Source organism: Orycteropus afer, unplaced genomic scaffold (assembly GCF_000298275.1).
Source record: "Orycteropus afer afer isolate SDZICR_OR568_19922 unplaced genomic scaffold, OryAfe1.0 scaffold00196, whole genome shotgun sequence".
NCBI lineage: Eukaryota > Metazoa > Chordata > Mammalia > Tubulidentata > Orycteropodidae > Orycteropus > Orycteropus afer.
The window spans coordinates 6,509,343-6,526,821 of NW_006921783.1; the positions used below are offsets into that span (position 1 = coordinate 6,509,343).

Consider the following 17,479-nt stretch of genomic DNA (forward strand, 5'->3'; position numbering starts at 1 on the left):
ATAAATTAAGGAAAAGGAATGCTACGAAAAAAAGGTACCCAAAACATGAAAGAACAATAAAGAGAGGCTTTAAGGGATAATGGCAGTGCAGAAGCCAAAGAGCATGCAAGCAAGAAGAGGAATTGGAAGACAGGAGGGTCTAGGATAGAAGGAGGCTTATTGATTCTAATATTATGCTTGAGCTGGAAGAAGACAGGAGTGCAATGAAATACACAATGGAAGAAAAAAAAAAGGCAATTATAGAAACTCCAGAAAAAAGAAAAGTTCTATTAAAAAAATAAATATAATCATTGCATACTACATGGCCCTACATATTGACATAGCCGTAAGAAACAACATAAAAAAAATATAGGAATATTATCTCAATTTACAAAGACAATCAATAAAGGATTAAAAAATTTATGATACAACTATACTGGAATATAGGAAAGGGGAGAGATGGGAATGAGAAGTATATGAACTACATTTATCTCATAACACAAAGGCAATTAGTAATGTCTATTACTAGTAACTCCATAAGTAACAGTATAAGCACACTATATATGAAGCAATCAAAAGAATAACTAAAATCAGAAATAGTTGAAGAGTTAAAAAAACTATTCCCTCTGATAATAGGGTCTATGTAGGAAACGACCAGGGACAGTCGTTTTTCGTTAAAAATTCTTTACTCTTTTAACTATGTGCTTGACTATTTTTGATAATAATGGAAAATGTATTTAAAAGAAAGGAATGAAAAGAACAGTCAGAATACTGTAATATGTGTTCACAACTATCATCAGACACTTACCTCCACCTTGATGGCACACCGTCCAATGGCTCGTACTGCTTTGCGAACAAAGTCAACATCTACCTCTGTGGCATATTCCTTCAGTTCTGCCAAAACCTATTAAAAATTCAGGAAGTAGATAATCAGTAAGGATTCTCAAACAGGAATTTCATGGCTTAGCTTCTTCCAAAGGTCAGACCTAAAGATCTACGTCATTATAAACTTGAATCTGCTGAAGTCTAACCTGAGCAATGTTGGCTTGGGATGCCAAACGAATCATGATGTCCAACTTCTCTAGTTTAACGTAGATGGGATCATTGTACTTCACAAAAAACACTTTGATTTCCTGCTTCAAGATTTCAGGCCTGTGGTACACAGAAACACAAGATAAGGAAGGTAAAGGCATATCTTAATAGATTCTTCTGAGTCTGTATCACTAAGCTATGCCTCTCTGCCACCTCCTCTTCCCCAGAAAAAGAGTCACAAACACCTTCTATATCCCTTTATTCTTGTTCATTTCATTTGACTATTTTTCATCCTTTTTAAGGGTCAGAGTACATATTGCCAAGAATAACTGCTGGAGTAACAACAATCTCACTCTAAACTACAGACTGAACCATATTAAATAGGCACTATGTAGTACACCAAGGAGCTCTGGTAGCATAGCGCCTAAGGCACTTGACTGCTCACCAGAAGGCTGGCGGTTCAAACCCACCAGCCACTCCTCAGAAGGAAGGTTGGGCAATCCTACTTCCGTAGTGATACTGCCTCGGAAACCCAAGGAGGGGTCGTTATGAGTCGGGGCCGGCTCGACGGCAAACAACAACAACAACAACATGTAGTACACCAAGGAGCCCTGGTAGTGTAGTAGTTAAGCACTCCGCTGCCAGTATACCACAAAGAAACTCTTCAGAAAATAAAATGAATTGCAGAGTAACACCAGGTATTTATTATAGGAACATTCAATATCAATTGCTAACCTCCTGATCCTTGGCAAGTTGTCCTGCCATACATGATTTTCATTTCCATACATTAAATTAAAAAGAGCATAACACTGGCCTATTTAGAATATTATTAAATTAAACTCAAAATTACAAATACTTTAATCGCCAATTAATTATTTCCCAACCTTTTTTGGACAATTAGGTTGATGTTCCTCAAGGCAACATACTGCACCTCTGGCTCCCCGGACAGCAAAGTGACAAGTGGAGGGGCTAGCTTCTTCAGCAGCATACTGTAGTAGTCAGAGTCCTTGGGTAACAACTCTAGAAATTTCATTAGGACTTTTACCGCTGAGAGCACCACTGCTGAGTTGGCATGGGATAGCCGGGGAGTTACCCGCTCACAGATGCTGGGAGAAGAAAAGAAAAATCAGTATCTTGAATTACGATTTCTTTACTCAATCCATTCTATATGGTGATGCATCGAAATCCCAGGGCCCAAATATCAAGAAATTAGAGAATCAGTTAGAAAAATCAAAGCTCCATGCTTGGGTAAAACTGGGATCCAACATTTCAGAAGCTTCATTCTCAGCAAACTACAGGCAGAGCAGGGACATCAGGAAATCAGGAGTAAGGGATGTTTACAATGAAGGAAACTAGCAATACCCCAAACACTTGAAACTCACACCATTTACCTTCCTGTTTTATAGTCCTCTCTGTCTCCCCACATTATGTAAGGGCTCCCTGCCTCACAGCCCCTTTCTCCTCAACCTAGAGGAAGTCAAATTAAGCAATCTGTGGGTTATTTCATAGTGAGAAAGAGTAGCCAACTTGTGGCTGAAGGTTTCTCCATGAGATGTAAGTGGAGGTGGGTTGGCAGAGAAAACTATCCAACCCCTCAACTCAGGAATATGAAGAAAATTTTGAAAGGTTTCTTTATTTAAAATAAACAAACACCATTGCAATATTCTCCCAAAATTCCCCTTCTCCTACCCATGCCACCTGCATTTAAATGACTCAAGAAATCCTATATATTTAATTATGTGTTGAGGGTTTTTCCAGAAATTAACCTAATTTTAATAGCTCTTGAACAACTAAGGATACATGTAGGCTGTTTCTCTCTCTTTCTTCTGTATCTACATGGTTGACTCTCTGACCTCCTTAGATCTTTATACAAATGCCACCTTCTCAGTGAGGCCTTCCCTGGCCAAACTTTTAAAACTACAACCTCTCATATCCAAATGTCCAGCATTCGTTAGATCCTTTCTCCACCTTATCTTTCCCCTCAGCACTTACCATCATCTGACATGTTACATACTACATAATTAATTTTGTTTACTGTCTCCCACCCTCATTCTGATCCCTCTGAGTAAGTGCTCTATGTCCACTGCTGTACCCCTCAGGGCCTACAACAGTGCCTGGCACACAGCATGAGTTCAACAAATAACTGCTGAATGAATGAGTGTGGTATGTCAGTAGTCAAAAGAAATTAAAACTGTAGGTAATGTTCTTTCCAGAAGATATTTATACTTTCAATGATGGGAAGAAATTATTAGAGTGAGCTAAGTCCAAAGGGAATATTTCCCAGCCAAAGGAAGAGCACTTACATTCTAGTAGCTTGGAATTCAGCTTGAGGCAGGCAAGGAAGGTTCTTATCTACCACAATTAAAATATGTCAACTTTAATGAAGAGCCAACAATTCTTCAGAACTACTTTGCCTAGTACAATGCCTATATAACAACATGCTCAATAAAAAATTAGTGATAATTCCAACTCTGTAAACTGTGTGCATGTGCATATGAAATTTTGTAGTCAATTTCTGATAGTCAAAGAAAATTTGTAACACTAAGGTGACAGAGGGTCAAGCTGCTACCATCAGAATAATGCAGGCGTGCCTTCCAAATCGGCTCGAAATTCAGACAGACACGTTTTCCACATCTAATGGAAAGCGTCATATATTCTGCTGACTCTCATTCCTAGGAGCCAACACACTTTCTCTACTAAGAAATTATAGGTATAGTTAAACTCAATAACTAGTTATCAAGCTACTTACTATGTATCTAATAGAGTAAAAAGTTCTTTACAGAGAGGGACACTCAATGACCTCTGCTTGCCAAATAGCTAGACCTGCTCTGTAGGAGATGTAAGGCAGTGATAATGGGGATTTTAGCAGGTGGTAACTGTACTGTTCAAACAAGAAACGAAAAAACACAGCTCTTAGAAAGTGCTATTGGCATGGTTTACTCCACCATCTAAAATGTCCCTAAATCCACTGAGAAACCACCTTGGAGATAACAATACCTACCTCATAAGCCAATGATCTTCCTCAACATAACAGCCCTTATTCTAATAGCAGACACTAGAACTTATTGAGTGAAGCAAGACTTCTTGATACTATCCAGGAAAAGAGACTGACCTCTGAGCCTCTCGGTCGTCTTTAGGGTTATAATTCGATAGGCAGTCAAGGATGAAAATCTGGCCCCATTCAGTGCACTCATTCAGGGCTGTCAGCAGCTTATTAATGTTCTGTGGGTTCAGATCAAGTAGATTGCTGTTTGGGTGAGACTCGCTGATTTCAGACAACGCTGCGACAGCATTAGCCACCACCTGGGAAAGAAGAAATATGACATTGATTCACCAAGAATGGTATAACTTAGATAAATACTTCATTAATTTTCTCAGGAGGATCACTTCATAGATCTCAACTCATAACCATTTCTGAACATTTTATGTATCATACAGAAAGAGATAAAGTGCTTTCAAAACACACACAAAACTGCCAGTGCCGGCATTATACAGCTTCCTGTATCATAATGTAAGGAGCTCTGTTAGTGTAGTGGCTAAGGCACTTAACTGCTAACCAGAAGGCTGGTGGTTCAAATCTACCAGCTACTCCTCGGAAGGAAGGCTGGGCAATTTACTTCTGTAGTGATACTGCCTCAGAAACCCAAGGAGGAGTCGCTATGAGTTGGGTCCAACTCGATGGCACATAACAACAACAAAATCATAATGTGAAGATGTTCTAGTGGAGTAATGGTTAAGGCATTTGGCTACTAACCAAAAAGTCAGTGGTTCAAACTCACCAGCCACTCAACAGAGGAAAGACGGGTCAGTCTGCTTTTGTAAAGATTTACAGCCTTGGCAACCCAATGGGGTCTCTATGAGTCAGAATCAACTCATGGCAATGGTATATAATAATGCCAGGTGTGATAGAGCTGTGTGTCAACTTGGCTGGACCCCAGTTCTGTATGGTTGTTCCCATGATGGGGTCGGATGACTGTGTTCTGAATGGCCAATCTGTTGAAGGGGAGTTTCCCTATGGGTGTGGCCTGCTTCCAGGATATCCAGGGACATTCTGGGAAGAGGGACATTCTTCTATGGATCGGGATTCTGTTGTGCTGCCTACAACTGTCCGTGAGTGAGCAGTGCACCGTTCGGCCTGGAGATCTTGGATTCGTCATTCATTGGAGTCAAGAGCCGGTGTACTGCCTGCCAACCTTGAGCTCCTCAGCCCCCTGCAGGTAAAAGATTCCAGCCTGACATTTGCTTCAGGGACTCTGGACTTGCTGGCTTCTATACGTTTGAAAGCCATTTTCCTAAGATAAATTTCTCTCTCTATATATATATATAAGCTTTGCTGGTTTTTGTTTCTCTAGAGAATTCAGTCTAACACACCAGGCAACCTGGCATTAAAACAGTTCATGTAATAGCAGAGTCTCACACATGATTTACTATTAAAGCATACATTAGCCATTTTAATAGTACTCACAACCATCAATAAAATCAAGGTATATGAACTTCTATTAAAACAGTGACATCTAAATATGAAATACGTATGTAGAGCAGAGGGAAAAATCTAGGCCAAATTTTATAGGTGTCTGTGTATGATGGGGGAATTAGATCATTAATCAAATCTTAGATTGTGAGAAAATATGGGTTTGAGATATAGTTCACTAGTATACAGTGCTGGAAGAGCACATCGTCTCCGTGAAATTAAGTTTCCTCATCTGAAAATGGGGAATAATTTAATCTACCTCAGAGGCTAGTTTCAGTTTGAAGACAAAATCCAATGACATACGCCTAAGTGATTTCTAAAAAGTCTTATACAAATCTAAGGTGGTAATATTACCATAATTCATCAAATTGTATATTTTTTCACATTAACACCTCTGAAATTGAGATACATTCTATAGTTGATGGCATGTCAGTTTAATAAGGATTTTTCTTTCCTAGTCATACATAAAGGGAGCTCTGGTAGCTGCTAACCAGAAGGCTGGCTGTTCAAACCCATCAGCCACTCCTCGGAAGGAAGATGGGGCAATCTACTTCCATAGTGATACTGCCTCGGAAACCCAAGGAGGGGTTGCTATGAGTTGGGTCTGACTTAATGGCACATAACAACAACAACAGTGACACATAAAATAATAATGCATCTCATAGTCAGCAGTGTACTGGATAAAATGGAATATGGTATCTCAAATGTATCCTTCTTTCACATGCTGTGATAAATGAAAAACTGCTACCTAAGATAAAAATGTAGACTTATAACCTGACTAACAGAACTAGGAAACCAGCTGCAAGATGAAAATTCAACAACTCTCTGTATAAAAATTACAGATTATTTCTAAAATAACTACCAAATGCACAAATAATGAATGTGTAAATGAATTACAAAAGACTATAAACATACACACACACACACAAATCTTTACTATGGTCCTATTCAAGTGAGTTTAAAACCACATTTTGCAATGAGGATCCCAGTTTGTTACCAACCATTACTAAGGTGAGGCTGAATATAAACATTCTTTAAACATAAAATCTGATGGGAGATAACAATTTCAGCAATTATATGTACTGAAAAGACTGTCAAAATGTCAATGCATTATTAGTTCCTCCTAAGTCCCTTACATAGGAGCTCTGGTGGTGTAGCACCTAAGGCATTTGACTGCTAACCAGAAGGCTGGCGGTTCAAACCCACCAGCCACTCCTCAGAAGGAAGATTGGGGCAGTCTACTTCTGTAGTGATACCGCCTTGGCAACCCAAGAAGGGGTCACTATGAGTCGGATCCAACTCAATGGCAATGAGTTTGATTTTGGGGTTTTAAGTCCCTTAAAAAGCTTGAGAATCCAAGAGTTACATGATTATTCTTTGGTAAGCAAGAGGAGAAATATAATGGCTACAATTTAGCTATTATTTTAATATCTATATTATCTGGGTAGTCTGCAAATTACCCCACCATATGATTTTACCCAGAAATTAAATGTCTAAAAATATGTATCCATTGTTATGCAGAGAAAAATGATACCACAAATAGAATCATCTCCAGCTATAATCTGGTAATTAGAACAAAGATTTTAATATGAAAAATCAAAGACTCACTTGGCAAGTGTGATTACGGATATAGTATTTTGTTGTTATTAAGTGAATCAGGAATAATCACCTAATTTACATACTGGATAGCAGCACATATGCCTTAATTTTTATTTGGTAATTCTACCAGCAAGCAATGATGAAGTAATAATATCCTCCATCATCTTAGTGCTTTATGTGCAGGGAAGATATGGTATTTCCTGGGCACAATACATTAGATAGACCTTATTATAATATATAAAGGATTAAAATGTCATATTGAAAGACCAAATGCCTGTTTCAATCTAGCACTTCTAACAAATGACCAGTCTTGTCAAAAATAAACTTCCTACCACAACTTATCACTTCTGCCAGTCAAACTCTCTCCATGTTAAAATAAAAAGTTATGAAGTCTGTTAATAGGAAATGCAGAAGTAGAAAAGGGGAGAATTAAAGAAATCAAAAAGAGCAATAGAGAGAAAAGAAAGAGAACAAGATGCTGAACAGAATGAGCAATTAGAATCCCTCTGCTATTAACATAAGCAATTAGAAATTAAACTAAGTGTATAATGCAGTTAATGAAGTATATGTTCTGGTGTTTAAAATGGCAATTTCCACTTATTATCACATTAAAACAAGAAAGAAAATAAGAAAACTAAGTCTAATTAAAAGATTTAAAGATACCAGTTTAGAAAATTATGTTTAGCAAAGCCTACATGCTCAGAAAAGTAGTCACTGAGACACTGACTGACCAGATGAGATGTTCTTCTGCCCTCCAGTTATCAAACTCCATTCTACTAAAATGCTTTGAAGTTCCTTACATCCTAACTCTCCACTTTTATCTCCTACATCCCCACATCCAGACTGTTCTGTGTTCAGGAACTTACTGAAGCAAGCCCATAAGGGAGTTCTCCTGGTCAGTAAGCCATGTTTCTCTCATTCTTTAATGGCAATTTCAAATAAGCCAGTCACACTGAATATAAAGTACACAAAAAAGATGACTTCAGACAAGAACTGAGTATGTAAGAAAGACAGAGCAGGGAGGAGGGCTTACTTGTCACTGTTTATACTTTGTATCTTTGGAATTCTATACTATACACATGTATTTAAAGTTTAAATAAATTTTAAATAGATTGAATTTGAGATTTTCTCCTAGAGAGCATTCTCCAAACAATATTTTAATATCACAAAAGAGCAAATCCAACCCTTATACTAACTACCTTGATTTAACCATGTATGCCTCCTTCACTTGAACCATCACTTTGAATATGAATTAAGATTACTACCTATGATGTTCTTCCCTTAAAAAAACTGGTATTTCTCTTAGGAAATAATGCCACAGAGAAAACAAGAGTCTCCTAAAGCCGGATTTATAAATAGGGGTTCTTTAAAGAGTGAGTTTTCTAAGTAATTACTTGATTTATAAAAAGCTGAATCCGAGGAAGTTGGGCAATCCTACTTCCGTAGTGATACTGCCTCGGAAACCCAAGGAGGGGTCGCTATGAGTCGGGGGCGACTCGACGGCAAATAACAACATACTACAAAGGAACACATGCATAATATTAAAAAAAAAAAAAAAGACATTTATTCATCTTGCCTCCCAATTACAGTAAGCTCTACTCTTCTCATATTGGTTCCACAATCAACACCAATAGAAGCAGCAGTCAAGAAATCACACTTACTTCACTGGGCAAATCTGCTCCAAAAGACCTCTTGGTCCTTTGGTATTTTCTATTGCCTCATATGCATGTGAAAGCTGGACAATGAATAAGGAAGACCAAAGAACAGTTGATGCTTTTGAGTTTTGGTGTTAGTGAAGAATACTGAAAGTACCATGAACTGCCAGAAGAATGAATAAATCTGTCCTGGAAGAAGTGCAGCCAGAATGCTCCTTGGAAGCGAGAATGGCTGGACTTCATCTCATCTACTTTGGTCACGTTGTCAGAAAGGACCATTCCCTGGAGAAGGATATCATGCTTGGTAAAGTGGAGGGTCAGCAAAAAAGGGGAAGGTCCTCAACAAGATGGACTGACACACTGGCTGCAATGATGGGCTCAGGTATAGTAAGGATTGTGAGGCTGGTGCAGGACTGGGCAGTGTTTTGTTCTGTTATACATAGGGTCAATGTGAGTCAGAGCCAACTTGACAGCATCTAACAACAACTCTTTGGGAAACTGCAACTAAACATTCCTCTGTAGATCTGATCACATATAGGTTTACTTTAGGGATATTTGTCAAATACAAACATATATATACCCACACATACATAAAAGCATATGTAGACAAAAATACACATAAACACTTAGTATTTATTGACTGACTGAGTACTTACAGAGTACTGCCTTAACTACGGAATTCTCTTTGATAGCTCCTTATGGACCCTCAAAAAAAAAAAAAACAACTCACTGCCATTAGGTTGATTCCGACTCATAGCAACCACCACTGGGTTTCTGAGGCTATAAATCTTTACAGAAGTAGATTGCCCACATCTCCTTCATGGAGTGGCTGGTGGGTTTCAACCATTGATCTTCTGGTTAGCAGCCAAATGCCTTATCCACTACACCACCAGAGCTCCTTTCTATGGATCCTTAGATTCTGTTAATTTTTTTTTTTTTTAATTGAGCTAAGATTCACATAACATAAAATTAACCACTTTAAAGGGAGTAATTCAGGGGCATTTAATACACTCATAGTGTTGTGTAACTATCACTTTCATATAGTTCCAAAACATTTTCTTCCTTCCAACTGGAAGCCCTGTACCCATGAATCAGCTGTTGCCATTCCTCTCTATCCCTAGCCCTGGCAACCACCAATCTACATTGCTGTTTCTATAGATTTATTTACTCTGCATATTTCATATAAATGGAATCAAACAATATGTGACCTTTTGTGTCTGACATTTCTCTCAGCATGTTGCAAGGTTCAGTTACATTGCAGTATGTATCACGACTTCATTTTTTTTTTTATGGCTGAATAATATTCCATTGTATATTCCATGTTGTTTATCCATTCATCCACTGATGGGCATTTGGGTTTCTGCCACCTTTTGCCTATTACAAGCAGTGTTGCTATGAATTTGTGTGCACATATATTTGACTATGTTTTCAGCTCTTTTGAGCATAAACTTAGGAATGGATTGCTTGGTTATATTCTCCTTAGAAGTGAGGATGTCAAGATTTCATCTCAGGTACATGTTATGAGGAGGAACCAGTCCCTGGAAAGGACATCATGCTTGGTAAAGTAGAGGGTCAGTGAAAAAGACGAAGACCCTTAACAAGATGGATTGACACAGTTGTTCCAACAATGGCCTCAAAAGTAATGTCTGTGAGGATGGTGCAGAACTGGGGAGTGTATCGTTCTATTGTATTTAGGGTGACTATCTGTCAGAACAATTAGATGGCACCTAACAGCAGGAGTAGCACAGTAATTCTATGCTTAACTTTTTGAGGAATGCCATATTGTTTTCCACACGGCTAAACAAATTTAATTTTACATCCCTCCACCAACTTCTCCACATCCTTGCCAATATCTTCTATTTTCTGTTTTTCATTTTGTTTTGTTTTAGTTACAGTCATCCTAAAACTAAAACCAAGCCCATTGTTATAGAGTTAATTCCAATTCATGGCAGACCCACATGTTACAGAGTAGAACTCAGCTCCATAGGATTTACTTGAGTATAATCTTTATAGAAGCACAACAGTAGGCCTTTCTTCCACTGTGCTGCTGGGTGGGTTAGAACCACAAGCCTTTAGGTTAGTAGTCGAATTCAAACTGTTTGCACCATCTAGGGACCTTGCAGTGGGTGTGAAGTGGTATCTCAATGTGGTTTTGATTTGTATTTCCCTAGTAACTAGTAATATTGAACATCCTATCTTTTCATGTGTTCATTATTTGTATATCTTCTTTGGAGAAATGTCTATTCAAGTCTTTTGCCCATTTGTGTTTTGACCCTGATTGGTGCGAGTGGTTTGCAAATGACTGCTAACATGAAGGTTGGAGGTTTGAACCTACCCAGCAGATAGATGGAGGAAAGGCCTAGAGAACGCCTCCCAAAAAGATTACACCCAAGAAAAACCTAAGGAGCAGTTCTACTCTGTAACACATGGGGTCACCTTGAACTGAAATCGACTCGACAACAACAGGCTTGGTTTTGTTTTATACTAAACCTAATAGGATGAATTGCACAGAGAGATAAAAGAAGATAATGGCTAAAGTTCATTGCATACTTATTATCAATCCTCCTAACAACTCGAAGGTGATGTTATCATTGTGTGTCATCGAGTCAATTCTGACTCACAGAGACCCTCTAGGACAAAGCAGAACTGACTCACAGGGCTCCCTAGGTTGCAAACCTTTACAGAAGCAGATCATCAAGTGTTTTCTTCTACAGAGCCACTGGTGAGTTCAACTTATCAACCTTTCGGTTAGAAGCTGAGCACTTTAGCCACCAGGGCTTCTCAATTCTGAGATAGTTACTATTGAAATCTACCTATTACAGATACAGAAAAAGGGTTTAGAGAAGAAGTTCAGTGACTTGCTTAATGTCATACAGCTAGAAAGAGACAGCACTGGAATTTGAATTTAAGTCTGTGCCTGATTCCAGCATCTGCATACTGTCTCCAGCATTTATATAAGTTGCAAGAGCTATGAAGGAACTCTGGAGGTGTAGTGCCTAAGGCATCTGACTGCTAACCAGAAGGCTGACAGTTCAAACCCACCAGTCACTCCTCGGAAGGAAGGTTGGGCAATCTACTTCCGTAGTGATACCACTTCGGAAACCTAACGAGGGGTCGCTATGAGTCAGATTGGACTCAAGAGCAGTGAGTTTGGTTGGTTTTGGAAGAGCTACAAACCTCAACAGGGGAAAGGGAGAGAAAAATCAGGCCTGGAGGAAGAGAGTAAAATCAAGCATTACTTTCAGGCAATGATGACATGTAGATTTTATACAAGGGAGAAAAATACATTCTTCTGCTTCGTATATTTCAGAGCTAATATCCCTCATAGTACTTAAAGAGGCAAGATTTACTTACTATTCAGCTATAAAATCTGATTTATAAGCTACCTTTATTTTATATGCAGCAATTCTAAGGAAAAAATTTTGATCTCATTTTTAAAAAAATGGAATGGGCTGGAGCAATGGGTATGGTTAGAATTAAAATGACCCTGCTGAAAAAGGACTCTAGTGAACTGTTACAGACAGAAGCTCCTTTATGAGAATTTCTCACACACTTCCCTGTCCCTTGGATTTTCATCCTGCATTATAATTTCATTTTTACAGTCACAGGACCCAAAAAAGATATCACTTTCCAACATAATGAGTGACTTCCTCCTACTAACTAAATTACTACTTAGAGGACTTTCATTTCCAACAATGACCTTCAAGGTCATACACTCTGAACAGTGTGTGTATATGCTTCAGTTTTTCTATCAAATTGCTATCCTCTTGGCTGGTGCCTCTGAAGATGTGAATAAAATGAAAGCAGTAGTATAAATGAACAAAACTATTATGATGAAATACACAGGTGGTTTATTTTTATCCTCTTAAAAATCACCCACAGTTAAGGGATTTTGTTCTCGCCTTTATGGAATTTCCTCAAATAACATGTTAAAGCACAGGGAACATCTATTTGTCCTATGTATGTTTCAGCAGCATCCTGAGATCCTCAGCTGAATCTTACTGTCTACTTTCCTCAAAGAAGTAAAACTTAGAACTCGCGCTTCAATCCAAAATTCTGTCTAGAACGCCAACTGATAGGTGCCTACCATATTCTATTCTATACTGCTCAGTATTTCAACCTTCCATTCTTCCTAAAACTATCTAATTGAGGTAAACCTACCTAATTGAGCCAACATATCTCACTATGGCAATAAAGTTTGAATACATAGTAACAAGATTTACAAATAAGAATAAAAGTCATTATTTAAACTAGCGTAAGATTATGACCTGATAAAATGCAAATATTCTCAAAGCTAAAACACTACAAATAAATAATAACAAATAGGCACAAGGTCTCCTAAGAAGTTACTTGGCCCATAAGCTCTAAAAGTACACTAAATACGCTGCAACACAAACAAAACATTCAATATTATACTACTTATTATCTCTCTTTTGAGAGTACTGACATCATCTTAAAGGGAACACTAAGAACTGAATGAGCTTTGATCTTTGGGTGTACTACTTACTGGATTAGCATGTACAACAGATCCGTTTCTAGGAAGTTATTGAGAATTGCTTTAAAGGTATATCCTTGAACAACTGCCTTTTTATTTTTAAATTAATTCTGCAATGATTTGGTAAGTAATAATGTAAATAGATTGAGCTTCATTTGTGGGGGCAGTGCCCTCAGAGATAACCTAGGAAACACATCCGGCTTTAAATAAACTATATAAAAAAAATTAAACAGCTTCAAAAATCAAAAACAAGAAATTGCCATCAAAAGATTAATCCTTCTAAAATCATTTATATACAGCACTGCAATTACTATAGAATATAAATGTCTGTTATTATTAAAGGCTTTGCCAGCCCTCAATCCTTTAATGCTCACAACAATTCTGTAACATAAGCACTACTTGTGATCAGTGTGCAGATGACGACACAGAAGCCAGGATTCAACGCTAAGTCTGTCTGGTTCTGGAGCATGTGCTTTTTTTAACACAACTAGATGAAAAATGACGTTTCACAGCTAAAAAAGCATGTTTTTGTTTTGGATGTACTTTTGATGCTTTATAAAAGAAGTGACTAGATGTAATTTGGTATCCTGGATTGAACTGTGGAACAATAAAAGGACATCAGAGGTGGTAAATGTGAATAAAATCTGTACTTGACAGTAACACATCAATGTTAATTTCTTAGTTTTGACAAGAGAATCATGGTTATATAAGAAATTAACATTAGATGAAACTAAGTAAAGGGCATAAGGGAACTCTCTGTACTATATTTCCTTTTCTATAACCCTAAAATTATTCTCCCCATGTGAGTTTATTTTAAAGAATTCTAAATTGGTAATGTGATAAAATAAAACCAATGACAAAGGTTTTAAAAAAGGAAGTGAGAATACATGGGAAAAGATTTCCATGAAGGAAAACAAAAGTATTTGCTTCTTCAAAGTACAGCTAGACAAGTGCTCAAATCAATGATGGGAAATATAAAGGTAGGCAGTCTGCCTTAGATCAAAGTAGCCTCCAATGAGTCCACTTACTCAACACTTCAAGCCTTCAGAAATTACGAGCTGTTCCTCTTTAACTATCAAGTATCACTTGGGGAACTCCAACAGAGACTGGACATACTAACTCCTATTTTACTTTTCTCAAGTGTCTACCACATACTGACACTCTCAGACATGTCTAAAATTCTACCAGCTCCATAACTCCATATTATGAACATTTGGCATGAGGAGAAGTATGTATTTCTAATTTCACGTTTGTGTAATATTTTAACTTTATAACCATGTTGGTATTAGGTGCTGTCAAGTCATCTCCGACTCATAGCAACCGTTTGCACAGCAGAACGAAACACTGCCAAGTCCTGTGCCATCTCCATGATCCTTGCTTTATCTGAGCCCATCGTTGCAACCACTCTGTCAATCCATCTCACTGAGGGCCTTCCCCTCTTTTGTCGACTCGCCACTTTACCAAGCATGATATCCTTCACCAGGGAATGGTCCCTTCTGACAACATGACCAAAGTAGGTGAGACAAACTCTGGCCATTCTCGCTTCCAAGGAGCATTCTGGCTGCACTTCTTCGAGGACGGATTTGTTAGTCCTTGTAGCAGGCCATGATACTTTCAGCATTCTTCGCCAACACCACAACTCAAAAGCATAGACTCTTCTTCAGTCTTCCTTATTCATTGTCCAGCTCTCACATGCACATGAGGCAATTGAAAATACCATGGCTTGTGTCAGGTACACCTTAGTCTTCAAGGAGACACCTTTGCTCTTGAAAGAGGTCTTTTGCAACCTATTTGCCCAGTGCTATACGTCGTCTGAGGAACTCTGGTAGTATAGTGCCTAAGGCACTTGACTGCTAACCAGAAGGCTGGCGGTTCAAACCCACCAGCCACTCAGAGGAAGGAAGGTTGGGCAATCCTACTTCCATAGTGACACTGCCTCGGAAACCCAAGGAGGGGTCGCTATGAGTTGGGGCCGACTTGACAGCAAATAACAACAACAACATACGTCTTCTGATATCCTGACTGCTGCTTCCATTGGTGTTGATTGTATAAACAAGTAATATGAAGTCCCTGACAACTTCAATCTTTTTTCAATTTATCGTGATGCTGCTTACTGGTCCAGTTGTGAGGATATATATATTTTTTTAATTATGATTTGGGTGACAGTTTACAGAGAAAATTCATTTTTCCATACAGCAGTTCACATACACTGTCTCATGACATTGACTGCAATTTACCACACTGCAACAGCTCCACTCCCATGTCCTCCCCAGAGTTACCTCTTCTCTGTGTCTTTCCCTCCCATGCACACCTGCCCCCTACCCTGTTTCCCTGTGCATACACAGCTCTTCTATTCTCCCATGATTGATCTCTCCAAGGAGTATATCTACCTAATGTAAATGTTTACCTCATATGCGTGTCTTTTGTTTGGCTTGAAGCCACAGGCGTGAGTTAAATTCCAGACCTGAAAGGAAGCTAGAGGCCATAGTCTCAGTGGTTCCACCAGGCTCTATCAGACCAGGAATCTTGGTCATTTTTTTTTTGTTTTTTTCTCCTACTCTATCCAGGATCTTCTACTGAGATCCCCCAGTTGTGAGAATTTTTTTCTTTATATTGAGAAGTAATCCATACTGCAGACTGTAATCTTCAACTTCATCAGGAAGTGCTTCAAGTCATCCTCACTTTCAGCAAGAAAAGTCGTGTCATCAGCATATCGCAGATTGGTAATGAGTCTTCCTCCAATCCTGATGCCACAGTCTGTCTCATACAGTTTAGCTTCTCGGATCATTTGCTCAGCGTACAAATCGAATAAGTATGGTGAAAGGATACAACCCTGACACACTCCCTTCTTGATTTTAAACCATGAAGGGTCCCCTTGTTCTGTCTGAACTACAGCCTACTGGTCTATGTACAGGTTCCTCATGAGCACAATTAAGTGTTCTGAACTCCCATTTTTCTCAATGTTATCTATAATTTTTTATGATCCACACAATCAAATGCTTTTGCATAGTCGATAAAACATAAGTAAACATGCTGTATGAAAAGTGAATTTACTCTGTAAATCTTCACCCAAATCCTAATTTAAAAAAAAAAGTAAACATCTTTCTGGTATTCTCTCCTTTGAGCCAAGATCCATCTGACATCAGCAATGATTTCCCTCATTCCACGTCCTCTTCTGAATCCAGCTTGCATTTCTGGAAGTTCTCTGTCAATATACTGCTGCAACTGTTTTTTAACTATCTTCAGTAAGATTTTACTTGCATGCGATATTAATGATATTGTTCGATAATTTCCACATTCTGTGGGATCATCTTTCTTTGGAACGGGCACAAATATGATCTCTTCCAGTCAGTTGGCCAGGCAGCTGTCTTCCAAATCTCTTGGCATAACCAAGTGAGTGGCTCCAGTGGGGCACATTCATTTGTTGAAACATTTCAATGAGTACTCCGTCAATTCCTGGTGCCTCGTTCTTTGCCAATTCCTTCAGTGCATCTTCAACTTCTTCCTTCAGTACCATTGGTTTTGATCATATGCACCTTCTGAAATGGATGAATACCAACCAATTCTTTTTGGCACAACAACTCTGCTTATTCCTTCCATCTTCTTTTGATGTTTCCTGCATCATTCAATATATTGCCCACAGAATCTTTCAATATTGTACCTCGAGGCTTAAATTTTTTCTTCAGTTCTTTCAGCCTGAGAAATGCCAAGCATGTTCTTCCCTTTTGGTTTTCTAACTCCAGGTCTTTGCACATTTCATTGTAATAAGTGACTTTGGCTTCTCAAGCTGCTCTATGAAATCTGTTCAGCTCTTTTATCTTATCATTTCTTCCATGTGCTTTGGCTATTCTTCACTCAAAGGCAAGTTTCAGAGTCTCATCTGACATCCATTTTGGTCTTTTCTTCCTTTCTGGTCTTTTCTTCCTTTCCTGTCTTTTTAATGACCTTTTGCTTTCTTCAAGGATGACGTTTTTGATGTCATCCCACAATTCCTCTGGTTTTTGGTCACTAGTGTTCAATGCATCAAATCTACTCTTTAAATGGTCTCTAAATTCAGGGAGCGGCCTCGGAGACCTCAGAGTGACAGGATATCCAGGTTAAAAGAGGCAGGAGGCAAGGTTAGGCCCCAAGCCCCCTACAGCCAGGAAAAGGAGGGACCAGGAGCTGCCGGGACCACAGAGTGGCAGGTTTCAGGTAGGAATTAGGTAAGAGGAGAGTGCAGAGGTTTCCAACAACTAAGGGAGACAA

General features: G+C 38.6%; 1 protein-coding gene across 1 annotated transcript in view; it reads right to left on the minus strand.

Annotated features, from left to right (window-relative positions):
• Nucleotides 1-17,479, minus strand: part of AP2B1 (adaptor related protein complex 2 subunit beta 1) — a 171,184-nt gene that overhangs the window by 122,363 nt on the left and 31,342 nt on the right. The window contains exons 5-8 of the mRNA XM_007947936.1: nucleotides 4,124-4,314; nucleotides 1,896-2,117; nucleotides 1,011-1,131; nucleotides 788-883 (exon numbers count right to left, since the gene is read on the minus strand). Of these exons, the coding sequence (XP_007946127.1) occupies nucleotides 788-883; nucleotides 1,011-1,131; nucleotides 1,896-2,117; nucleotides 4,124-4,314 (630 nt within the window). The remainder of the gene's footprint in view (nucleotides 1-787; nucleotides 884-1,010; nucleotides 1,132-1,895; nucleotides 2,118-4,123; nucleotides 4,315-17,479) is intronic.